This window comes from Physeter macrocephalus, chromosome 8, assembly GCF_002837175.3.
Source record: "Physeter macrocephalus isolate SW-GA chromosome 8, ASM283717v5, whole genome shotgun sequence".
NCBI lineage: Eukaryota > Metazoa > Chordata > Mammalia > Artiodactyla > Physeteridae > Physeter > Physeter macrocephalus.
The window spans coordinates 106,609,442-106,625,993 of NC_041221.1; the positions used below are offsets into that span (position 1 = coordinate 106,609,442).

The 16,552-nt window shown below is 41.4% G+C and overlaps 1 protein-coding gene across 4 annotated transcripts in view; it reads right to left on the bottom strand.

Annotated features, from left to right (window-relative positions):
* FBXL17 (F-box and leucine rich repeat protein 17) overlaps window positions 1–13,995 on the bottom strand; it is a 496,293-nt gene extending 482,298 nt beyond the window's left edge. For all 4 annotated transcript variants that reach the window (XM_055086703.1, XM_024119152.3, XM_055086702.1 and 1 more), the window contains exons 1-2: window positions 12,913–13,995; window positions 1,796–1,918 (exon numbers count right to left, since the gene is read on the bottom strand). In XM_055086703.1, coding sequence (XP_054942678.1) covers window positions 1,796–1,918; window positions 12,913–13,893 — 1,104 coding nt within the window. In that variant the 5' untranslated portion in view covers window positions 13,894–13,995. The remainder of the gene's footprint in view (window positions 1–1,795; window positions 1,919–12,912) is intronic.
* Between the last annotated feature and the right edge of the window lie 2,557 nt (window positions 13,996–16,552).

Consider the following 16,552-nt stretch of genomic DNA (forward strand, 5'->3'; position numbering starts at 1 on the left):
CACAGGTTTGAGCCCTGGTCCGGGAAGATCCCACATGCCACAGAGCAGCTAAGCCCGTGCACCACAAATACTGAGCCTGCACTCTAGAGCACACGAGCCACAACTACTGAGCCCACATGCCACTACTGAAGCCCGCGCACCTAGAGCCCGTGCTCCGCAACAAGAGAAGCCACCGCAACAAGAAGCCCACGCACCGCAATGAAGAGTAGCCCCCAGCCACCACAACTAGAGAAAGCCCGCCCACAGCAACGAAGACCCAACGCAGCCAAAAATAAATAAATAAATAAATCTATTTAAAAAAAAAAAAAAGAAAGGAAAGAACTGGAGTGTTGAGGGATACAAGGAGTAAGAGCCAAGGTTGAAAATACCTTTGTTTATGCTTGTTGGAAACAGCATACCTCTCTTTTTTTTTTCCTTTTTTCTTTTTTCACCTCCAGACCTAACTACCAGGAGAGGGGAAAAGCTCTTCTTACTCTGAGTTTGTAACAAATAGCTCAGACAACCAAGACTAATGAAGTAAAGACCCAATGGATTACTTCACGTTACCTCTCTCCACTGTACCAGCCACAACTAACTAAATATTCACCATTCCCCCTGGACACAAATTTCATGAACCTGGACAGGTAAATGACTAATTCTATAACTGTCTTAACCTCTTACCAATGAGGCAGAAAAACAAAAAGAAAACTCATACACAAATGCTCAGGAACTTGCTTATTTTGTTTAAAGTACATGTGTTTATAAATGCACACAAACGCTACCCGTGGTGTGTTGGAGTTGGCTTGTACCAAATCACAAAAGTCTACAGTATATACCACTTTCGAAGTCAGTTATATCACCACATTCAGTGACATCACATTGGTAGCTTGAAATTGGTCACAGTGAAAGTATGTGTACAACAAAAACTGGAAAATATAACAAATCAGGGCTTTTTCTTTGCTCATTTGTTTTTGAAAGCCAGCTGTTAAACATTTACCAGCACATCACTAACAATATCATGGAAGGATTTAGAGCAGGTTTAGTAGTCTAATAAAATCCTATTCTTATTGGATATCTTTTTTACGTTTCCAATGCCAAGCACTGAAAACCAAGTTTAAGGGAAGAATTTAACAAGTCCAACAAATTGTTTGTAATAAGCACTATTAACTATCTTCTTTCCTAATTTATGCCACCATATAAACATATTGGCAGTCGGGCAATGGGGAAGATTAGAAAATTCATCAAAATGAAAATTAAAACAAAATAAGTTATCTTATTCCATTTTGCTTCCATTTCTTCACACAAAATAAATGATAAGTATACTGTTATGAAAAGTATAATAATAATAATAAATTAATAGGGATAATGATAGTATCAACTCATAAGATTGTTGATCAAGTGAATACATATAAAGCTCACTGAACAGTATGTACATGGCACGTCAGCAGTACTATATAAATGTTTGCCTTATTTTCTACTATTAAACTAATATTCATAAGATGACCCCTCTGAAAAATGAAAAGTTTAATAACTCTTTTTAAAGGTAGTAAAAACCGGGGGGGATGAAGAGGACTAAGACAAAGAGGATTAAGAACCAACCCAAAATTACCAATCCAAACTAAAAAATGTATTCTTCATCATTGGAACCTAGCTTCAACTTGAATTTGAAAAAAAATTACTAAAGCACAGAATTATAGATTACAGTCATTTGAACTATCTTGAAAAACTACAGTGTGAAAGAAGTGATTTCTGAGGAGGAAAAAGATATTTTTTGAATAGGTCAACCTGAGTGTTTCTTTAGAATTAGAATCCATACCTGCTGACGACTACTAAGATCCAGCTGCTTCCAAAACTGGAAATCTAAACAAAGGTCACGCCAGTACTTGCAAACCAATGATGCAGAAAGGCAACGCTCATCCAGGGATAAATTGGAAAATATCTGTGAATAAAAAAGGAACCACATAATATGTGCTAAAATTTTTAAAGGCAATGAAAAGGTCTTTATCAGTTAGAAAAAATTACCCTTTTTATTTTTTATTTTTTAATTTATCCTTTCTGTCGAGGGCTGACTTTAAATAGATCGCAGTGAGGGAGCTGCTCTGCTATGTAAGACACCCTGACCCAGAAGCAGGTCATCTATGAATGGTTTAGCACCAGGTTCCCTATGAAAGTGTGTTGTGTGAAGGGTGAGGAGGCACAACAGGCAAGGGAGTGGCCACCTTTCCAGCCATGAAAAATCAACTTTAAAACCAGAAAACCATCTTAAGTACAAGTGGCCATTATTAAAAGAATCATTGTTATGGACTGTCCTAAAGAGGAAGTATGATATGGGAGAAGCTAAGAACACAACCAAGAGAGGAAAAAAAAAGCAAACACTCAAATGACTAAAATCATGAATAAATAGAGACATTATTACCAACCTTACAAAAATAGAATTATAAGACAGTATTATGAACAATTGTATGCCAACAAATTAGATAACCTAAAGGAAATAGACAAACTTCTAGAAACATACAAACTACAAAAAACTGACTCAGAAGAAATAGAAAATTTGAATAGACCTATAACAAGTAGAAATATTAAATCAGTGATCTAAAAACTTCTAACAAAGAAAGACCAAGGACCAGATGGCCTCAATAGTGATATATTTAAAGAAGAACAAATACAAATTCTTCTTAAATTCTTCCCAAAATTGGAGCATGAGGGAACCCTTGCTAATTCAGTCTGAGGTTAGCATTACCCTCATATCAAAGCCAAAGACATCACAAGAAAACTACAGACCGACATCACAAGAAAACTATAGACCAACGTTCCTTACGAATTTAAATGCAAACAATCCTAACAAAATACATTTGACCCTTGAACAACGCAGAGGCTTGGGGTGCTGACCCTCAATGCAGTCGAAAACCCAAGTATCACTTATAGTTGGCCCTCCCTATATGCGGTTCCTCACCCATGGATTCAACCAACCAAGTATCATGTAGTACTACAGTATTTACTCTTAAAAAGAAATCTGCATGTAAGAAAACCTGCACAGTTCAAATCCATGTTGTTCAAGGATCAACTGTATTAGCAAACTGAATCCAGCAGCATATTAAAAGGATCATACACCATGGCCAAGTGGGATCTATCCCAGGAATGCAAAGATGGTTCAACATGCAAAAATAAATCCATTTAACCATATTAATAAAATGAAGGTTTAAAAAACCCAACCATCTCAATTAATGCAGAAAAAGTATTTGACAAACTCCAATACCTTTTCTCGACAAAAATTACTCAGAAAACTAGGAATAAAAGGAAACTTCCCTAATGTGATAGATGGCATGTATAAAAGTTCCACAATTATCATTATACCTAATAATGAAAGACTGAATGTTTTCCCCTGAGATGAGGAACAAGAAAAAGATTTCTACCATCTCCACTTCTATGCAACATCGTATTAGAGATTCTGGCCTGGGCAATAATGTAAGGAAAAGAAATAAAAGGCATCCAGGTTAGAAAGGAAGAATTAAAATGTTCTCTAGTCACAGATATCATGATCTTATATACAGAAAAAAAAAATACACACAAAAATTTAGAGCTAATAAGCAATTATTTCTGTATACTAGCAATGAACAATTCAGAAATGCAATAAGAAAGCACTTCTATTTGCAACAGCATCAAACAATACTTTTTTATACTTTCCACTTCTTCATACTGAGATTTCCCATTTGTTGGGTCAATGTTATCATATTCTTCTATAATTTAAATCATGTTTCCTTCCATTCTTTTAACATATTTATAATAGCAGTTTAAAGTTTTTATCTAAGTCTAATATCTGTGCCTACTCAGTTTCTATTAACTGCTTTCTTTTCTCTCAGTATAGGTTCCCTTTTTTTCTCTTTACATGTCTCAATTTTTCATTCAAAACCAGACATTTTAGATAACATATTGTAGCAACTCTGGAATTTGATTTACTTCTCAGAATTTTTTTTCAACTTTAATCTCCCTGGCCTTAAATGGTAGGATATGAGTCCCCTGAAGGTGGAATGTCTCTGTTCAAGTTTTAATTCTTATTCATATTTTTTTTTTGCCTGGCTTCCTAGGGAGGTCAACCTGTGTCTAAATTGCTTCGTTTCCAGCTAGTTATTTGGGCAAAGATATGCTCAAACATCTCAAGTCTGCTCTCCAATATGTGCGTGGGATGGGAAAAGCATATTCAAGGCTTATACTCAAGTCTGCTTTAGCCCTTGCTTTCTGCTAGATACTCTCAAGTCTCCCCTGCACATATGCATAGCTTCAGAGTAAGCCAAGGATATGTGAAGAGCTTATTATACCTTTATGGTTCTCTCATTTCCAAGGTCTGCCTGTTAAATTCCTAGCTCGTCCCCCACTCATCCCAAATGGCACCACAACATGAGACTTGCAAATATGTGGGTTTTCACCATTTTTTTCCTAACAAGTTCATCACTTTTAGTTGACAAACACAGGTTGTTACTTATTGCCCCAAACTAAGTTACCCTCTTAAGACACCTAAGCTGCTGGTTTTCCAAACTCCTGATTCTTGCCAAAGGTACTGGGGTACGAGGGTACAGTAGGGGCCTCATTCAAGAGTGGTGTAGACCTCCACTACTCTTACCTGAAGCTCTAGTAGTTTTCCTAAGAATAAATGCATCTCATTTTGTTGTGTGCTTTTGGTCGATTTCCAAAGCCCAAATAGTTTGGGGCAGTTTTTCCCAGTGATTTATTATATATACATATAATAAATAAAATATATATAAAATTTATATATATTTATTTTGTGTTTGTGGAGAGGATTCACCAAACTCTTCATGCAGCCAAAGCTGGAAGTCCCTCTCTGGTGGATATTTTTAATGCTTGTTTTCCTCATTTTATAGATGAGAGAATTTAGAGAGATTTAGAGAGACTAGATCATTTTTTTAAGGTTAAAGGACTACATGGTTTTAAAGGGCTAATTTGTCCCTTAACAAATAGAAGATTCGTGGAACATAGTCACTGGAACCAAGAAACACCTTGTTTAAAATATGTCTGACTTTCGATAGTACCTTCTTTGAACCTTAGTTTTCTCCTTTGTAAAAGTGAGAGGATTGTTATCATTAACAGAAAATTGACTAATCTAGATAGATCTAGATGGGTCTTATTTATTCAGGTGAAAGGAAATTAATAAGTGAGTAAAGATAAAACCAGTACCAGCAAAGATGGATAAAAGTAAAAAAGAAAAATACTCAGCTAAAATACCAATGCATATTTAATAGATCTTTGCATATGGTTTGTGGTAGGCAACCTACAAAATGGCCCTCAATGACCCCACCTGCTGGTATTTACACCTGTGTAATTCTCTCCTCTTGAGGGTAAGCCGGATTTACTGACTCACTTCTAATGAACAGAGTATGGCAGAAGAGATTAGATTAAGTAAACTGTGGCCTCCATTTTGAGCGTCTTTACTCTGTTGCTCTATGTGATTAGCCCTATGGAGAAGCCCAAAGGCATGGCAAGGAACTTAAGCATCTGGCCAACAGCCAGTAAGGACCTGAGGCCTGCCAAAAACCATGAGAGTAAGCTTGGGTGAAAATTCTCAAGTCCCAGTCAAGTAGCCCCAACAAACACCTTGGATATAACCTCATAAGAGACCTTGGATCAGAAGGACCCAGCTAAGCCACAAAGGGATTCTAACCCACAGAAAATATGAGACAATAAATGTTTGTGGTTTTAAACTGCATAATTTGTTAAACAGAAATAATTAACCAACACGTGTTTAAATATTCCCGCTTTTCTTTGTCATTAAAATGCTATCTCACCCCTACCCTAACTCCTCAGAAAGTAACTACTATGCACCATGCTATTTTCTTAACTCATTTAACAAACATCTGTGCACATGTACGTAGGCTTCTGTGGGAGACACTAAGACATGAGATTTATTCACTGGTTTCAAGATTATATGGTCAAAGGCATTTCTGAATTATCTTTGGATCATTTGAGATTCAAGAGAAAGAACATTTCAAAGGTTGCTTTGAAGAAGGAGAACATAGGTCTGTAAAGGACTGGCCTGGAACATTTTTGCTAAATAAGAAAGAGGAAAAAATGACAATGAAAAAACTGAAATGGCACTTGCATCAAGCCAGGAAATTGCTTACTTTAACACAGGCCTGTTAGCAATGTCTTGAGCGTGACCGAAGTCCAAGCCAAGTAGGTACTCTAAGGCTGTATTAGATCGAGGGATTTATCATCTTGTATCTTGTTGCTCTTTCATCACTGCCCTAATTTATACGGTTGAAAATGGGTTACTCTTTTAATCCAGGTGGTCTAGCCCTGGAAAAGGGAAGAGGAAGCAAAGGACAAGCAGCTGCCTTTTATAGTGTGATCTGGAAGTCATATACATTGCTTCTACTCACAGCCTATTATCCAATATTTAGTCACATAGCCACCCCTATATGAGAGGCTAAGAAAGTCTCTAGTTAGGTGATCATGTGCCTAACTAGAACACGATGGGTACTGTTACTAAAAAGAATATAAGGGGAATGGATATTGGGAAACAACGACTTCTAGTCAGGACCTGGGTTGAAAACATGCTTAATATTCTTGATCTTTACTGGCAGATCTGGACAATGCAACTAAGCTATTAATTACCAGAAAATGTACAAGCCATATTACTGATATAATCTGAACTAACCACTACCAGGCCAATATCCAAATATTTCTAAAACTTGAAGATTCTATTTTTGACTGAGGCATTGATATAAGGTATTAGAAGATACTTCAGACTAAAAAAACTTCCAGAGAACGTATCATTGCTTAACATTTGGTCATACATATTCCACAGACCTTTATAGTACTTAAAAATCAACCATGCCAACACCTACATTTGGCCATTTCATTTCTTGATGAAGAGATCTTATCTGCTATCAGATATTACTACAAAAAGGAGTTAAGGCTTACGAGCATGCAGACTGTATGCAAGTTATAGAAATATAAGAAGTAAATCTGTGTAGCTATTTTATACTATCTTCTCTGTGTCAGTTTAACTTTTTTGGCCTTTTCAATTTTTTTCCTATGTACATCATATCTTGCCTCTTTCTTAAATATTCTACTTATATTGCTTGCCAAAAGCTTGAAAGTAAAATTTACTAAACAGTCTGTTGAATAAAGCACCATTTAGAAAAACAGAGACACAAAACATATTTCTGGTACTCTTTTTTTTTTTTTTGGCCACACGGGGCTTGTGGGAATCTTAGTTCTCCGACCCGGGATTGAACCTGGGCCCTGGCAGTGAAAGCGGTGAGTCCTAACCACTGGACCTCCAGGGAATTCCCTTTCTGGTATTTTTCTAACCGTACAGCCATAGGGAAGTCACAGATTCTAAAACTATTTCCTAATCTGTAAAATAATTTCTCACAATTTAATCATTAAAATTTAAAGCACAGGCAAATTAATAAAACCCCCAACTGTTACTACATAGAGTGTTAGTCTATAGCAAAGTCAGGTATTTACACAAGAATAAGTTTTATTTGAAAGCCAGTCACAGAATTCAATAAAACAAGACTTTTTAAAAAGTATTTTGGGAGGAGACACTATGAAATAATGTGTTCTTCTGACATATCTCCATTATTCTCTGAGCACTTCCTTGCATTCTGGTTCAAAATATTCCAAGCTCATCTTATGCTTTACTTGTCCCAGCCCTGGAATCAGTCATTTCTCCAAGGAACACTGATTCCTTTTAGCAGAGAATGATATTTAGAAGCTAAGATCTGGACACTAAGTGTACTCACTGTCCTGGGTACTGCTGCTCAAAGACCTTCTCAGAGGGCAGAGCGAGGGAATGCAGGCATGTATGTATGTAACCAAACTCCCATCACTGTTGCTAGCTTCTTCCACCACATGGATGCCCTTACCACATCACTTGAACACCAAATTGGCCAAGACTTGGGCAAGATTCTTTATTTTTAATTGAACTATAGTTGATTCACAATATTATATTAGTTTCAGGTGTACAACATAGTGATTCAATATTTTTACAGTTATACTCCATTTAAAATCATTACAAAATAATGGCTGTATTTCCCAGTGCCGGACAATATATGTTTGTTGCTTCAAGATTCTTGATAAGCATAAAACAGGATATTTAACCAAAGGTAAGTAACTTTTTAAGAAATTATTATTTTAATATTAAATGCTTCCATATTTGCCTTCACATATCTTCCCTTACATTCCCTATCATTTATACAACCTGGTATCACATATCTTCCCTTACATTCCCCATCATTTATACAACCTGGTATCTTAAGTTGGTAAAGAACAGCTTAAGGTTACCCCCCTTGACAGCTACTCCTTACAAGGCACCAAAGTGCATAGACTTCTCAAAATGAGAAGAAAAAAAAATCTCACCTTTTGGTAGCCTGATTTGATTAAATTACCCAAGATTACTAGGCATTCTCCAGCAAAGAACAATCTTGGAACCTGACTTCCTAAGGACACTCCATTTTAGCACTGGCTAAACCATCCCTAGAACTCCAGAGATACTTTCTAGAATTTATCTGGTACTGGAGCCTTAAGTCAAAGCACTCATGAAAAGCTACATGTAACTTAGCTCCTCTTACCCACTAGTAATCTACATTCAAAGCTTTAAAAAGTCGCATCACTTTTTTTCTTCAACTCCCATTTTCATTGCTTTTATCCTTGTTTTCATATCTGAAAAAAATAGATCAGATACATAAGCTTTCCTCCAAAGCACACTTCTCTTATAGAACTCTTCCTTGATCACTAAAGCAACCTGTTCATAATAAAGCTATAAAAATAGAGATTTAATAACTACTGATACATTATCAGAGATGCATTCATGGTGAAGTGGTTTTCTAATGGTGGTGATAGATTTTGGGTCTCTCACCTGGTTTCCTTTGGAAAGAAATAGTCTGCTGACAGAGAGCAAGATATCTAAATATATAGCATACAAAGCCTCTAAAATTTAAATATAGATTCAAAATACCCAGTTACTCAAATAGCTACTACTTAAAGAAAAATATTCCATTGCTATCATTTGGTAAAACTGTTATAGTAGATCCACTATATAAAAATCTAATTGTGATATCAGTAGGTAAGGTTGCTTAAAGTAATAAAGGCAACAGGTAGCAAAGACTGAAGCTAGTTTATTTGATCCAAAACAATCCATTTACCAGTCCAAGATCATATGTAACAGGCTTAAGTACTTTAGAAAATGCTATTCCCACAGCTGACCTTTGAAGAGCCATTCCCTGCTTCTCAAATTTCTAATATTTAAAGACACAATTCAACCTTACAGACCCAATTATAAAATTAGCCTCTGACTCATAATGGTTAGATGTTGGTTGGTGTAAGCTTCCCCCCACCCCCTAATTCAGGAATCTCTTTCATAAAATTCTGAGAGAAGACTATTTAAGCCCTTTTACACCATATGTTGAAAAGATGTCTAAACCTGGAAACACTGAGCTGGGTTCTAGCCCAGGGTCTGCCATTCACTATCTGAAATGTCTTGGGGTAAGCCATTTCACTTCTACAGGCCTGTTTCTTCATGCATAAGAAGGAGGGAGTGACAAGATGACCTCAAAGGTCTCTTCCTGAAGTTACATAATTATGATTTCCAATGAAGTTCACCATTTTAGGAAAGAATTCATTTCATCTTTACAGAGCTCCTATAGTTAGAAAGGACTTTCTAAATTTTCAGACAATCACATTCTTCAACCCTGAAATTCCACTTCTTGAAATCCACCCTAGAAAAATGACCACATGTGCATAGAAAACATCTATTAGCATTGTTTACAGTAGTAATAAATTGAAAACATCCAATTATACCATACTGAAATAAATATAGTATGGCATAATACTATGGATACTATACAACAGTTAAAAAGAATGAAGGAAACCATACACTCACTAATTAAAAAAGACCTCCAAATCATACTGTTAATGAAAACAATTGCAGAACATATACATTTTGATGCCATTTATGAAAAAGGCTATGAAGTTTTACACAGGGCTTTCTACAAAGAAAAAAATATTCTGGAGCTGCACAGTCCAGTACAGTAGCTGCCAGCCACGCATGACTACTGATCCCTGAAATTCAGCTACTGTGACTGAGAAACTGAATTTTAAATTTTATTTCATTTTAACTATAAATTTAAGTAGCAACATGTGGCTAGCGGCTACTGTACTCCACAGTACAAGTCTAGAAGAAAAATCTAAACTGATAACAGTGGTTAGTGACCTCTGGAGAGAAAACTAGATAGGAGAGTAGGGGGTGAACCAAGGCCAACTTTTGCTTTACGGGCATTATTTGAATATTTTAAAGCAAGTAATACTACTTACATAAAAGTAAAATTGAAAAAGAAAAAGCCCTATTGATATTGGGCCAAAAAATTTGCCTATGAACCACAGTAGAAAGAATTTAGTTTTCTTTTGCTTTTGCCATACCTGGAAAAAACTGAGCAAGTATGGTAGTTTGAGTCAACTTCCCTAAAAACATCTTTGAATCACATTTCCTCACGTCTCTCTCCCAAACTCTCTCCCCTCCACCTCCCCCTTTTCTACACCTGTAGTAACTTCTGGTACAAAGGCTGCAGCAATACAATTATAGAAGTTATGGCCCATTATCAGGGGAGTAGGACATACCTTCTAATGGGGGTAATGGATTTGTGCCTCTCTATGCAACAACTCTCTGGTACTGTAAAGAAAACTGTCATAGCTCCCTAAGTCTTCTCTTCTCCATGCCTAAACAGAGCCAGAAACTCTTCACCATCCAATGGCTCTACTGTGGCTCAAAACAACAACTCAGGATAGAAACACTTCTTAGAGACTTCCCTTATTGGCATGGCATATTCACCCAGAGTCTCAGCCCAGACTTCCTAAAAACCTGGTCATTCACTTGTTCATCAATATTTACTGGGTGCTATTAAATGCCAGGCACTGCACTTAGGGGAGAAGATAGAGCAATGAACAATATCTATGTCACCAGAGCCTCTGCCCCGCAAAGCCTTATACCCAAAAGTTGTACTTCGGTTGGTAAACACTAAAAAACTTCGATTTCAATTCATTCCAGACAGTCTGACTCACTCTGTGCTGAATACCACCAGGACCATGAAAACCACACACAGTATCTTTATCCAAGTTTCTAATACAAGTAATGGAAATCTATATAACATGTCTAAGTACTCCAACACAATAGGGTAAGTCCAATGAGTAATTTCCCCAAATGTCCCTTAGATCAGGTTTTCAACAGTCCCTAGCAAAAATGTGGAAAAGAACAATGTAGCAAATGAAATAAACTTATTCTGTAAGAAGTCTCTTTATTATGAAATCATGTCCTACCACCTTTTTTTTCTTTTTTTTGTTTTTGTATTCTCTATTTCATGAAATAATAATGGTTTAGGTAGAAAGTGGGAAGTACCTGGTTTTTGTTTTGTTTTTAAACAGTTTTACATACCAAACAACAAGACAGCAATCAAACCTCTATACCAAGTATTCGTTGATATTTAATTTGTCCATGTCATCCACTAATTTAAAAGGTTCAAGAATGTTTCCTCTGCCCTAAAATGCACACCCTGAACATAGAGAGGTGGCAATTAATCCTCCTCCAAAAATACACCTCTGTAAATTAAACGATTACATTTGGACACAAGGAAAAGGTAAGCTTTCCCACTCCTTTGCTATATTGTTTACAAAAATATTAATATCACAATAAAACAGACCCAAACACACAGGATTACAAATATGCAAAAAGTCTAATCTAAGTATATTGTTGACAGTATATAATTATATTGTCAACAATTATAATTGATGACACTTACTTCAGTAACAATAAAAGTAGCCAAACTCTTATCTAGGTTTTTCTATCTAGCCTTAAATATCATCCACAATGAGTAACCGGGTTTATATTTATTAAGCTTCAGAAAGCTGCTGATGTGGGGGTGGGAGAGAAGAGAGAAAATGAGGGAAAAAAAACTTTTTAATAATAGCTTACTACAAACTATCACATAACTAAGTGACTAGCACTAGCACTAGCATTGACAAAATTGCAAATTTTACTTAGTAGCTGCGACACAAGGCTCCCACAAGACACCTACCTGTTCCCCACTCATCTATCCCCCAACAAAAAATACATTTGTCCTTACCTTCTGGTAATCTGTACGCTTTTATGTAAGGGTTTAAATGTAGAAAGGTAATACACATCATAGCCTAAATAAAAGGGTTTTCAAGTCAGGCAGGCCTAAATTCCCCAGATCTGCCCCTTACTGTCTGTGTGTGACCTTAGGCAAGTCATTCAACCTCTTCAAGCCCCACCAGACTGTAAGCTCCGTAGGAGCAAAGACCACTTCTGCCTGACTTGCTACTGTAGGCACATGGCACTGAAATATCAGTTACTTCTTGTATAAAGTAAGGATGTTAACAATATTTCTCTCACAGCGTTAACTGCAGAATTAAATGAGATATTATGTCTATAAAGCTCTGGCACAGTGCCTGAGCATGGTAAATGATCAATAAAATTAACTGTTTTTGACATCAACTAGCAGCTATCAAACCTGAAAATATTGTTTGAAGACTTTCAAACACTAACATACAAAGTCTCTACCCAGTCAGTGTAAACTGCTCAAATGATAAAACAATATTTCACACAAAACTTACGAATAGTTTCTAAACCACCGGGCTGGGAATCGAATAACAGATGAACCCTGAATTATGCGCAATAGACCCAAGCTATTAAAAGACATTTAGTAGACTCCAAGTTTTTCTACTTCAATAATATGCCATAGGCATCCTCCCCATTGGCTTCCCAATCTCCCCTTCGGACGTCTCCGGCTGTCAGGGAACCCCCTCCTCCGTGCTTTGAGGGAGGAGAGAGAAAATCTCCGAGGTGGGGGCCGGGGTTGGGGAACAGCGCGCATCCCCGAGCCACTCGCCCGGACCCACCTTGAGCAGGATGGATGGCGGCAGCTGATTGATGTCTGGGGTTTCGGGGGATGGCTCCCTATGACAGTCGCACGGATTTTCGGGGGTCTCCTGACAGTCCGCGTCGCCGCATTCGTGGTGCTGCTGGGCGGGCGAGGGGGCGGTGCCCCCCGCTCGGACGGCGTCCCCACCAGCCTCTGTGGAGGCACCTTCCGAAGTGGGAGAGGAGCGCTGGGGGCAGAGAGGCTGCGGTGGCTGCTCTGGGCCCTGGCAGCAGCCGGCGTCGGGGGGCCGCGGCGGCGAGGCGCCTCCCCCCGCAGGTCCTCCTCCTCCGCTGCCGCCGCCGCAGGCCCCCCCGCCACAGCGGGGCTGCTTACAGGGGGTGCAGGCGGGGACCCCGGCTCCCTTCCGCTTGCACACCATCTCGGGAGGCGTGGGGGGCTCGGCCGGCGGCGGCGGCCCCCGGAAGAGCTGCACGGCGGCGGGCGGCCCCAGGAAGCGCACGGGCCCCAGGCTGGCCAAGAAGAGGCTCCGGCCCTGCTGTTCCCAGGCGGCTGCCGCGGCCAGCCCCAGCTCTTTGCAGCAGGAGGCGGGCGACGAGGCCGAAGCGGCGGCGGCGGCGGCGGCGGCCGAGGATAGCAGGAAGCGGCGGGCGGCGGCGGCGCAGTCCTCGGCGGCCAGGGCCGCGTAGCGCCGCGCCAGGTGCTGCGAGGAGGCGGCCGCGGCGTAGGCCCCGTCCCGCGGCGGCGGCGGCGAGAGCGGCGACTCCTCCTCTGGGCCGGCGGGGGCGGGCGCGCCGGGGTTGTGCACGATGAAGCAGAGCATGCAGGGCCCGCGGAAGAAGCAGTCCCGGCTCCGGGGCGCCGCCGGCTGGGGGGGCGCCTTGGCCGGGGTCCGGCGGGGCAGCCTAAGGAGAGGGCGGCGGCGGCGGCACCAGCTGCAACAGCGAGGCCTCTTCTGGCTTGGGCGGTTACGCGGCTCCTTCGAGAGAAGGTGGCCCATATAGAAGGCCCCGAGGAGCGGGACCGGGACAGAGAAGTAGGGAGGCCCAGACAGCCGGGCTCCCGGCAGCGAGGCAGGCCCCTCTCTGGCTGGGCCTCGGGCCCGCGGCGGGCGGCGGGGTCGCCCGCCTTGCGCACACACACGCACACACGGGCACACACGCGACGGTGGGGGGGTGGGCGTTAGCTGCGGGCCGGCCCGGCGCCGGATGGGGGCTACATGCTTTGCCCTGGAAAGCCGGGAGAACGGTGGGCGCGAGATTTGGGGACGCGACGGAGGGAGCGAGCCTGCTGGCTCAGTCAGTCAGTACGGCGGCAGGGGGAACGCGGGGTCCGCCTCGGACCATTTTAACTGCGGCTCCACTGGCGGTGCGCGCGCCCGCGACACAGCTCGGAGCCGCAGGGGCGCGCGGCCTGCTCGGGGAGGGGGCGGAGCCGCGGCAGCGGCGCGCTCGGGGCGGGGGCGCGGGCGCCCGGCTGCTCACCCGGGACGGGCCGCAAGGCGGGGACTGCTGGGAAGCGGGCTGGCTAGGGTGCGGGCCTCGCGGGGAGCGGCGCGCGCCCCTCCCTCCCGTCGCCCAAGGTTTCGCGTAGCCCACGCCCCTTTTGTGGGGCGGGAGGAGACGCTTCCGAGCCAGCTGTGTGGCATCCGTTTGCACTGCAGCGCTGACGTCTCTAGGTATAAGTTCAAGAACTGCCATTGGCCGGGAGCCGCTCGGCTCTTTCTTTCACCCCCACCTCCAGACTCGGAGACCCGGGCCACGAAGAGTAGGTAAACCCGATTCCGCCTGAAGTCCGACCTGGGTCCCCGGCGGCCCCTCGGGTGGAGTGGCAGATGCGCGGCCCTGGGCTGGTGAGGACTCTAGTTCTCACGTGAGGGACTAACAGCAGGTAGTGCAGCACTGCAGTGTTTCTCCACTTGTTTGCATACTTGTTGCTTGTGACAGACTACTGACTTTCCATAACTTTATTTCAGAATGAAAGCATATATCAAATTATTTATACACACCAGAAAGATAAACAGTTTTTTCAACCCAGTTAGTCATCCAACATCCCAGGCTGCAAGCTACGGATGACTTTATCGTCTGCACCCTCCAAGTCCCATCTATCCATCCATCAGGTGCAGTACTTTAAAAATGATTTTGCAGTGCCTGCTCTAAGATAAAAGGTTCTAGGCAGACTTGGGAGACCCAGATGAAAAAGAGGAAACAGGCTTAGCAGGCAACCCTTTAGAAGATTTGACTACAATGAGACCAGAGAAAGAAGGCAATAACTAGGAGCAGTACCTGGTGTTGAGAGGTTAGTTTTCACAAGGGAGAAATTGGGAGAGGCTTTCGCAAGGAATTGGACATGCTGATGGGAATAAGCCGGTATAAAGGAGGAAGTAGGGAAATGAGAAGAGAAAATACAACAAGGCCCCTAAGAAGACGGAGTGACGATTACTTTGGGAGGGATACCGTCTTCACTGTGACTGGAAGGAAGGAGGAAAGGATAGATCAAGGTTGAATACAGATAGGTGGACATTTTTGGCAAGAAAGTGAGAGTTCCTTTCAAATGGTCTCTACTTTAAGTGGAGCCTGGTTACATACTGAAGGGTGGAAGGTGGCCGATGTTTTTAAAAGCTATTAAGGGTAACTGAGAGAACTGACTGAGGAAGCAGTATTGCAATATTCAAGGCCTGTCAGCATAGAAACCTTTGAGCATGCCTGACTTTCTCACCACAGTGGCCAGCCTCACCCCACCTTCACCCAACGTACCATCAAACCTTTGCTAATAGAGGCCTCTTTGTCAGGAATCACTTTTATTTTTGGTCTGCCAGCATTCAGGGATCTCCCTTTCTCAGCTTAAGAACAGTGAGATGGAATTCCAAGAAACCTAGAGGCAAAGATTCATCAAAGGGTTTTACATTTCTATCAAGGCACTGCCCAAACTACATTTACCTACAGGTATTATCCACACAGCTTTCATCCCTCTGACTTTAAAGGGTTCTTACAGGGCCCCAGAGCTTCACTGGTGAGGAAGGGAGGTTAGGAGTGACAGGGTTATCTGAGGCCTTATAACAAATCCTTTGCATCTCTTCCAGGCTACACTTTGAGCAAAAAGAAAGTGTGTTCTAAGCCTTTTTATTACTCTCTCTATGTCAAAATTGTGGACCCATTAGCTTCATATAAATTAAACACACATTATGACCTAGCAATTCCACTTATAGGTATTTATCGAAGAAAAATAAAAACTGTACACACAAAAAGACTTGTACAAAAATGTTCATAGCAGCTTTATTCATGATAATAAAATCTACAAACAACCTAGATGTCCATCAGTAGAAGAATGGCTAAACTGGTATGCTCATTCGATAGAACACTACTCAGCAATTAAAAGGAAGGGAGGGAGGGAAACAACATGAAGGAATCTCAAAAAATTTAGGCTGAATTAGACTCTGGAGTTGGAGGCCTAGAATTTTTACCTGATTTTAACAAGCTCCCCATGTGATTACTACACAAACAGCCTGGCACCATGCAGACCTATCAGAACTACACATAAAATCTAACTACAGCTTCTTGTTTTCAGAGGTGAGACAAGTGACTCTGAGACTTTTGAAGTGGTTTCTGAAATTTACAGCACTGGTTCTTCCAATTCCAGAGCCATTCAGCCACAAGCAG